Source organism: Doryrhamphus excisus, linkage group LG1, assembly GCF_037039965.1.
Source record: "Doryrhamphus excisus strain RoL-2023G ecotype Guam linkage group LG1, RoL_Dexc_Guam_v1.1, whole genome shotgun sequence".
In the NCBI taxonomy this organism is placed as follows: domain Eukaryota; kingdom Metazoa; phylum Chordata; class Actinopteri; order Syngnathiformes; family Syngnathidae; genus Doryrhamphus; species Doryrhamphus excisus.
Genome location: NC_136357.1, coordinates 24928755 through 24939111, shown reverse-complemented (window position 1 = coordinate 24939111; position 10357 = coordinate 24928755). Strand labels below are relative to the sequence as shown.

General features: G+C 36.7%; 1 protein-coding gene across 7 annotated transcripts in view; it reads right to left on the bottom strand.

The window, feature by feature from the left end:
• Positions 1-10357, bottom strand: part of LOC131131901 (uncharacterized) — a 41844-nt gene that overhangs the window by 19325 nt on the left and 12162 nt on the right. For 2 of the 7 annotated variants that reach the window (XM_078792614.1, XM_078792635.1), the window contains exons 15-21: positions 7085-7235; positions 6553-6676; positions 4135-4268; positions 3895-3942; positions 2019-2128; positions 827-995; positions 58-162 (exon numbers count right to left, since the gene is read on the bottom strand). In XM_078792614.1, the coding sequence (XP_078648740.1) occupies positions 58-162; positions 827-995; positions 2019-2128; positions 3895-3942; positions 4135-4268; positions 6553-6676; positions 7085-7235 (841 nt within the window). Of the gene's footprint in view, positions 1-57; positions 163-826; positions 996-2018; positions 2129-3894; positions 3943-4134; positions 4269-6552; positions 6677-7084; positions 7311-10357 lie in introns of all 7 variants that reach the window. The other 5 variants (XM_078792618.1, XM_078792624.1, XM_078792631.1 and 2 more) reach the window with 5 other exon arrangements.

Below are 10357 nucleotides of genomic sequence, written 5' to 3'. Positions count from 1 at the left end.
TGATGAAATAAATAAATAAATAAATAAATAAATAAATAATCTCCAAAACTGGTGTACCTTGTCTCTGAGGACACTCAGCTTCTGTGTGAGGTCACAAACTTCTGCTTTCAACTCAGAACAGCTTTTCTCTGAGATACTGCTTTTTTTGGAAACTTTCTCGAGCTGAGTGGAGAAAATCAGAGAAAATTAACCACCCTCGAGCCATCAACATAAACAATGCCTTCCTTAAAAAGGTGCTGTCAGTACTGCAAAGAGGGCACTAAGCATTGTATCTTCTCTTCCTGCTCCGACATTGCAAGCAACATTCCGGGTAACACAAACACGTATGCGCATTTTGTTTGTTGTCAGCTAATCATAGCGATTAATCAAGGTTTAGCTACTAGCTTTAGATATAATTGAACCAGTTGAAAAGTTACAAGAATTTACATTTGACACTGTTGAATCTTAAGGAACTTCTAAGTAAAACTTAAACATGCAAAAAGAAGAAATGGGAGTGAGGTAAAAAAAAAATGGAGTAAGCAATTTACTGCAAACAAGCTTTAAAGTGAAATAGGCCGTTTCATCATCAAAAGTAAAAAAAAAAGATCAAAAAAAGATCAAAAGTTCAAGACCATAGAACTAAAATGTTCAAAATAGTATTCAGTAATGAGTAGCTGGGCCATTCTTGTTAATGACATCAAACATTGTTTTGTCCATGCTTGATGCTTTTTGTGATTCCAGGAGGTTATTGTGGATGTTGCGTCAGGTGGTGAAGATGACTGAATATTTTGTTTTTGTATCTGAAGACATACAGCACCTTTAAGTTAATATGAAAAAAAGCTCTTACTGTTTGCTCAGTCTGAAGGAGCTTGTCAGACATCTCCTTGTACTGAATCTCCTTTTCCCTCAAGGATTCTCGGAGGCTGTTGATGAGTTCAAGTTTTTCTGATGTCTTTGCTAATGTATTCTCCTTCTCAACGAGTGAGCTTTCCAAGCATTCTTGTGTGTCGCTCATTCTAAAAAGAATAGACATTTTAACACTCAAAAATGTTGATTTAAATACGGGTTTGCATGCAACACACACAATGTACAAACAACAACTTTTAACTATCACAAGAACGTATAGAGTCTACAGTATGTCATTGATGTAAATTAAGGATTACTGTATACATCATTTTTCTGCCACTACAAAAAGTGGTAAATGGAACACATTAAACACAGGAAGTGAATAAATGTACAGTAGTCCCTCGATATTATGGTTAATTGGTTCCAGAACCGACAGTGATAAGTGAATTCCCACAAAGTAGGATTCCTTATTCATAAATGAAATACTTTCATAGGAAGCATAGGAAATCAGTTTACAACCTTCTAAATATGGTTTTTAACATTATTAGAGCCCTCTAGATATGAAATAACATCCCTATAATCACCAATCACCCAATATAGTAGAAATAATAAGATAAAAATAAAAAAATAAGACTTGTTGCGACTTGTTGCTGTAAATGCGTTCCAGAGATAGGAGTAGGGGGGCGGACAGGAAGTGACGTAGGTGTGTCAGAGTTGAGTTTTAGCTAGGGATGGGTTGCGGACGTAACAGTAGCCTGTGTTAGTGATTATCGTGCATGTGAGATCATTCAAACCTGCAATCAAAGCCTGTAGTTCCAACGATTAAGTCTGGTGCTTGTGTGTCACACCCAACATTACAGTAACATTACTGACACCTTGTGACCAATGTCTTTGAATACCATATATTTATGTTTTACTTCATTATTATGCTTGAAAATATTCCATTTAAAAAATAACAAATGTAAAAATTGCTTTAAAATGCTTTTTTTTTTTTTTACTAATAATAGTACGTATTCAACCACAAAGCAGCATGATTTATTAAATAATATATTTTGGAAAAACTGCGAGCTTAGCTTATCTTGAAGTTATAAAAATTAGAAGGGTAAAGTGGTGAGGGACAACAAATTCACTGTAACCCTGTATGCACGTTTGAAATAAAGCAAGCGATGACTATTCCCACAAGAATAACTTACCCTTTTAGTTGTTCATTGAGACGGCTAACCAGCAGTTGATGCTTTTCTGCTTCTCTGCTATGCTGACTTCGCAAGGAAGCAAGCTGGCCCTGTAACTTCTCATACTCATTCTGTAAGTACAGAGAGACAAAAGCTTAAAAAAAAGCCAAAAAAGAACAACATTTTTTATTTATTTATATAAAATAAGGCTCTGTAAGAATATTCACTGCACACAGATATATGGATGGGAGCGGACCTGCTGAAGATCACAAAGAAGGTTTATAATAACCTGTAGTTTAATATCTGCATGGTTTTTAGTAGAGCGAGATCAGCCATATCTTTCGTACAAACTGTAGTTCACCAATAAAGTGCAACTCACCACACCCAGTGATACTGCGACAGAACATCAACCTTGCTTTAAACATTGTTTTTAATAAAACATATTGCGGCAGGGGTGTTCAAATTTGTTCCAGCGAGGCCCACATACTGAAAAATGCATCTAAGCTTTGTGATATAGGTGAAAAAATCTCTTTTTTATGATTTATGTTGCTTTTAAGTTGCTAATTATTTATAACATTAATTACATTAGTATTGTTATTTATTATCACTTTATTCCCATCACACAACTTTTCCCCCAACCTAATTTTCCAAAAATTACAAGTTTGTTTTTCATAACATATTTCATATTAAGAAAATATTTTTTTTCCTTTAATATGTCAACCCTATGCTACTAAAATGACATTTTTCTTCATAATATAACAAGTTAGAATACGACTTTTCTCTCTTAATATTTTACTTTCTCATAAAATTACAGCTTTCTGTAATTATGACTTTATTCCCATAATATTTTGACTTTATTCTTGGAACATTAGAACACAACAAAATTATGTTGTTTTAAAAAACTTCATCTTTAATATTTCAACCTTATGCGACTAAAATGACGATTAATATTACATCATTATTCTTGTACTCTTGTTAGATTCCAATTTTGTAATGACTGCTGATTTTTCTTGTTAAATCATCGCCCTAGAACAGAGGTAGGGAACCTATGGCTCGGGAGCCAGGTAGGGCTCTTTTGATGACTGTATCTGGCTCTCAAGCATTTCTTACCACAATAAAAATTTATTTTTGGTAACATTTTAAAGTAAACATCACAGAAATGACTAATGTTAAAAATAACATTCAAAATCAACAACTTTCTTATGCATTTTAATTCGTCCATCTATATTCTGCTGCAATACGGCCAACCATATCTATCTTTCCTGATGATATTTTCCAGGTCAAACACCAAAACTTGATTATTACTGGGTAATGCTGTAGTCTACCTCGGTCATTGAGATGTCAAAAAAACATGTAAATGTAAACTTTCCTCCTTTAGTCAAATAGGTAAAGCTGCAGAACCAAGCCTTCTGACGAAGATGGCCAAAAGAATGAAATACGTCTACGGAGTACGGTGCAAAACTATGCAGCAGCAGAAGTTGTATTAATGGCAACAAGTATTTGATTTATTATTAGACACTGCGCTGCTCACGAAAGTGTGCTGGCCACACCCCATTGGCGTGGGGTAGTGTGCCTGGTCTACGTAATTAGAGCCCATTATCTAAAACTGTTGCTCTTACATAAAAATGCACACATTTTATTGCATTCAATGTTTAAAAAAATGTATATGGCTCTCACAGATACACATTTTAAAATATCTGGCCTTCATGGCTCTCTTCGCCAAAAAGGTTCCCGACCCCTGCCCTAGAATGTGCCGCAAGCCAATAAAAAACAACCCTGGGCCGCACTTTGGACACCGCTGTGATATGGCCATGATTAAACACACACATCACACCATTAGCAGTCACCGCCAGAGGTGCTTTCCAGCGCACACACACACAAGAAGGATCAAACACACCTGAGAAGGCCAGAGTGGCAACGCATCTTCATCTACATCAAAAGTCACCTGTGTTAGAAGGCTTTGTTACAAAATCTCAGTCTTCAGGAACAGGAACATGCAAATCACTCAGCGTTAGTGGCTAAATTGCCATTTTGTAGGATGCATTTTAAAAAGGGAGCTACAGTATTTGGTCCTTTTAGTCTTTGAGAAGTGGTTTGAGGTAAGTTGTGGTTGGAAAAAGGTAAAGGATAAGGTTACCTGCAAGGCCTCAATGCGTGCTTGCAGCTGTAGCCGATCTTCCAGATCTTGACAGCGCTCTTCTAGGCTCAGTATTTGCTCCTGGAGTTGATTCCTTTCCAGCTCCAGCTCCTCCACCACAGATCGCAAACCATCTTGAATTATCAGAGGAGAAAAAAAAGTTGTGAGAATATTTTCTAATAACACTCTGGCTGAAATGTACTTGAACCAAACAATTTTTGTGTTAACATTTTTAGCTTTCTGGAACAAATTTTCAGTTAGAGTCCGTTTCAGTTAGAGTCGGACCTTTTGGAATGGATTAATGACGCTAACCAAGGTTCCACTGTATCACTTTATTATCTAGGTGGTTTATGGACATGTGATTAATAAATGTCTGTACTTATAATTACATTTTTTGGAAGCTTTTACATCACTCAACACACATGGTCTGTTTTCAGGCAAAAATCAAAACTTTATGTGAACATAGTTGGTGGACACAGGCTGGATTTACACGACACTGCGACGACTTTTAATAGATGAATACAGTTATAATGTACTGCCTATAATCTATATTTACTTTAAAGTCACTCATGTCCCACATACACTCAAGAAAAATATAAACTATATAAAAATATAAACTCAAAATTTTGTTTATAATGTAGTTATGCTCTGTGTGTGCCCAAATGTGTTGTTAATGTATTTTTCATCAAAAAACTTCCTTGTTATCCTAGTAGCTTGCTAATACATGGAAACAGGAACGGGAAGTCAGCTACATTGCCTGCTCATAATGTCATCAGTGATTGTTCGCCCCTGCAAAATAACTCAAAATGGAGCCAAAGAAATTTGCCAGTGCAGCATTTTGATTAAAAAAGGTGACTTAATTTGGATTAATTTGAAAACAGATTAATTGGATTTACATGATTTCTTATGGAAAGAATTATTTGGTTTAAATTACAGTCAGACCTTCTGGAAGGGATTAATGATGCTTACCAAGGTTCCACTGTAAATGTACAGTACCATACTAAAAGCCCATACTTGAAACGCCTAATATGATTAAGAGCTGCTTTTTTAACCTGCTTACACTGAATGTCTGTAGTGTAAATCCAGCCGTTGAGAAAAAACATGCAATCAAAAAAATAAAACTTACCACAGATAGCGAGCTTGCAACCTACATGACTTCACAAGAGCTCAGCGCATTCACAAGACTGACCCAGCAAACTAGTCAGTTCCACCAGCATGCACGTCACATCAAAAAGCAAACAAAAAAAGAATGTGTAAATTGAATTAAGATTGTTGGGCAATTTTTGGAAATGGGAGATGGCGTAAAATTTTTCTCACAGTTGTGACCCAAAAACTGAGTTCACAAGAAAACCATAAAACACAAGGCAGATATTCCCAAACTTTTTCAACTCAGGACCCAAATTATTTTTTTTTATTACATAAAGAGTTTACAAATGCATATTAACAGCTATTTATTCACAGAGACTTCACTTTGACTACTTTGACACTTTTGACTGTACAAATTAATTATTCAATATCTTGATGGTGAGAAGATAAAAAATAATCTACACATAAAAGATAACAAAAACGTACACAATTTACATGCAAAATATTACAAAACAACCTTATATGTTGATATTTTCTTTTTATTCATTGTGTGTCTCACCCAACATTACAGTAACATTACTGTAATGTTGGGTGAGACACACAAGCACCGGACTTTATCCATCGCCAGAACAACAGGCTTTTATAGCACGTTCAATAACAGCCACAGAATCACTAACGGGATACCATTGCGGCCATAACCCACGGCAACCTCAACTATGAACCCCCAACATCACTTCATGTCAAAAGGTGCCAAGTTCAATAGATCATTGACATTGATGTTTTCCTCCAATTTTGGGTCAACATTTGCAATAAAAGTGACTTGCAATAAAATTATTAGATTAAATTCAGCTCCATTCAGCTCAATTGCCATTTTTCACTCTCACAAAATCCAGGTTTAAGCTCTAAATATCTCTTGCGCACTTATTATACACATTTAAAGTACAGAATCTATAGCTAGTCACTGATAATGAATTCAATTTTGAATACATTTTGATATGATTTTTTCATGAATATTGAACTACATCGCTCTTAATATCCTAGAATAGCATCCTGACTAAATATACACTAAATATCATACCATACTTTTTTACTTTGACAACTGTCCAATAAAAATGGACCAGCAATCAAAATGGGTCATGGCATGTTGAAGTTTGGGAAACTTGCTGCATACTAGATTGCATATAGGCTGTCTGGCTTTCAAAATTTGGAATGGGGGAGGTAAAAAACAAAAAACAAAACAATCTACAATTCAACACAGAATAGGTCATGGTGAAAACCCAAATGTGAGGATGACCGTGCATGGTAGTGTAAACTGTCTAGAGGCTCTCCCACCTGTGTCAGGAGTACTGTATTCAGGCCACCAACCTCCCATGTTTTCTCCTTCCATTGGGGTTGTGCTCTCCGAGGTATGTTTGGGTTCCTGGAATAGGCCTTGTCCATCAAACTCAAAATCCTCCTATGTGTATGTGAAAGAACAATTCTATTATATATGAGAAAATAAGACATCAATACAGTACGGAAATAAGGCTACAGTCACACAATTTTTTGCCCATATTGAGTGTGAACTGTGTCTGATGTCAGTGTGAACGGCAAAATTCAGATTTTTTCAAATGGGACTCAGACCTTGTTCATATGTAGATATAAATCTGATAAACTGCAGTCTGAACAGACTGCATATAGCAGTTTTGATATCGGTACTGGAAATGAAGTGCTGGACAATATGGAGGAAGTTAATATCAGCTGACTGATGTCACATGACGTCTACAAAGTTTAAGCAATCAACCCAAACTACCATGACGCTCTACCAGGAGCTTGCGATCAATATAATGGGCACCCGTGAGTTCGAGGTAATGTATATGCCTACCTGTAGGCTCCGTTGAGCAGGTTCTGCTAGCTTCTTGCCACCAGGTTGGCTGAGTCTTCTTGCTTGAGCCAGCTCCTCCTCCAACTCCTGCTGCCGAGTGGCCAAAGCTGGATCGGAGTAGCCAGGAAAGAACCAGTCATCCTCAATCAGTTTTGTGCCACAGGGGAAAAAGGGGTGTTGTAGGTATGGATGGAAGGTGGGCATGAAAGAGGAATTTGGATATAGACTTCAGATAAGTAATGTGGTGACAGACGGTGGTTTTGGTGAAGAGGGAGTTGAGACAAACAAACAAAAAAAAAGATAAAAAGCAGCAAAAGTAAAATAAATAAATATGTAGAGTATGTATGAACAAAGATCGAGTGGAGAACAATGTAAAGGGAAGAAGACTTCTACTGGTAAAACGCTATGATTAGAGCTTGGACCTGTTTGCCTGTTTGCATTGCAACAACTGACTACCTTCAAACTTATAGTTGACAAGGGAGCAATAGTGTGAGGAGGAGGAGCAGACAAATGCAAGAAATCATTTGAGAAGCCAATATTTCATCGCAATCACTGAGTCTAGTGAGATCATTCTTTGGTTGCATGTTGATTTGCATTTTTTTTGGACAGATGAAAGCAAGCTTTTTGAAAATGATGCTTCGCCTCAGTGATGTTCAAAACATGTTCCCATCTGTTTTGTGGTAACAGGCTGCTGTGTAGGGTAAGCAGAAGAGGAAGCTCAAAGCAAGAAAAGAAAAGAGCGGAAAGGGTTCAGGAGTGGTGGTCAGTGTGCTGATTGGGTGCATAAACAAGAGGATATACGAGTGGTTGTCACAAAGAAACTATTTCAATTATGATGGCCGCAATGCAAAGAGGAAAACAGAAGATACAGTGCATCCAGAAAGTACATTTTACGATGTTACAGGCTTATTCCAAAACTGAATAAATTCTCAAGGTGACTATAGGGGCTGTTGTTTCATGTCTATGGGCTCTAATAATGGGCTAATAAAGGGCTCTAATAATGTCAAAGATCAAATAATAATAGGTGCCAGTCTTCTCTAAGTAAAAAAAAAAGTTAGTCTAGAGCCATGTGGCCCCCTTATTAGTAAAAATATGGGCCACAAAATACAGTGTGGCACAATGTACATGCAGTTCTTCATACACTTGTTGAAGTGCATGCAAGTTATTGGTACAATAAAAACAAGCATGTTGCTCTGAAAAAAAAGCTGGATCATTCTACTACAATTATAAGGTTGTCAATAGTTTGCGGAATGTTCACGACTAATTCACGCAACTGGCATGAAGATCAAAATGGAACAGCCTGCAAAAGTTTACACATACTTTACACCGCAAGGGTCAAGGTGGCTTAACAGGATGCAGTGGAACCTTGGTTAGCGTCAATCTGTTCCAAAAGGTCCGGCTCTAACTGAAACGTACTCTAACCAAATCATTTCCCATAAGAAATAATGTCAATCCAATCTGTTCCGGAAAACACATATACAAAACACATTTTTATAGTTTTACATGCAGAAAACTAACCTAAATGCATAGAAGTAATGAATTAAATGACTAAATGAACATATAAGGTTACTTTTACCTTCTTTGAAGACGTGATTATTGCCAAAGACACAATAAGGCGGCAAGATCAACATGGACGACACCTTTCCAATCCAATCCAGTCTGTTTTATTTATTATTATTTTATTTATTATTAAATAAATACTATATAGAAATATTAAATAAATGTTTGATTAAACAAACACATGATCGCATCCCTAATCTTCAGTGAAGGTAAAAGTAACCTTAATGTTTATTCATCATTTATATGCATTTATTCAATCATTCATTTTCTACTGCTTATCCTCACGAGGGTCGCAGGGGTGCTGGAGCCTATCCCAACTGTCCTCTGGCGAGAGGCGGGGTACACCCTGGACAGGTCGCCAGCCAATCACAGAGCACATATAGACAAACAACTATTCACACTCACATTCATACCTATGGACAATTTGGAGTGGCCAATTAACCTAGCATGTTTTTGGAATGTGGGAAGAAACCGCAGTACCCGGAGAAAATATGCATTTATACAATATACAATTATTTTGTGCATGTAAAACTATAATTGTAAATCTATAAAAACATGTGTTCACACTTTAAGAGAAAGCAAAGCACGACAGAGTCAACCACTGATGACATCATAGACGAGCGACAGAGCTATTTCTGCTTTCCGTTTCCATGTATTAGCAAGCTGCTAACAGGGAGGTTTGTAATAAAATTCTTTAAGAACACAGTCAGACTAACACAGTGTATTATTGTATGCCATCTGGAACATGTAAGCAAACAGAGGCAACTTTTTGGGAGTACATTTTCAACGAGGTTCAATTGTTACCATTTGTTGGCCTCAATATTTAGGATTTTTTTTTTAATCCATCCACAGTTAAGACATATAATATTGGAATGTACAACATTATTTCATGTTAACACTGTTGAGTCTACCTAAGATATATCCATTCCACCATGAGAAAATGATTCTTTGCCCCCACTAAAATGTTAGTGGATTTAGGTTAGCGCAATAAAAATAAAAATATAAAAAAACCAAGAGAAAAAGAGGATGAAGAAAGGAAAAGGAAAACAATATCAGAGGGGTGTAGAAACTAGGACTCATCCGTGCAGTGTGCTACTGTACTGCCTGTAGCTCACCCCAATAAAGACAACATTCTGGGAAGCGACAGACAGTACAGTCCGCAAACACTACACTGGCGCTCAGGGGGAGCCTGCATGCACAAAACTGATGGGAAAACTGGGAAAATGTTCTATGTGGCTACTCCCATCCATGGAGCAGGAGCTGGAGAGGGTGGGTAGAGGCGGGGGTCCACATGACGGGACAGCACTTGGTCAATCAAGTGCTCCCGATTAACAAGGGTGGAAAAAGTGGAAATAAAAAAGAAAAGAAAAATAATGTTCAGTGAAACAACAGAACAGCTGATAAATAATAAAAATACATAAGTCTTTACACTGGCCATGGTGTCAGGTGTGAAGATGGTGGTGGTGGGGTGGAAGGACAAATGAGTTACATTTCACACTTGTCGTTTTCTTAACCCATTATATTGTGTTTATATTGATATACAACACCAACATAACGACATCAAATCCAACTGATGAAAATTCATTAGGATGCAGTCAATTGGAATGTTTTCATTTGAGACTATTGCACGGGCATGTATGTATTAATTTAAATATAGTTAAGACTGTAACCACTTTATGCATAGCTGGATTGGAATATAATGCAAAATATTAT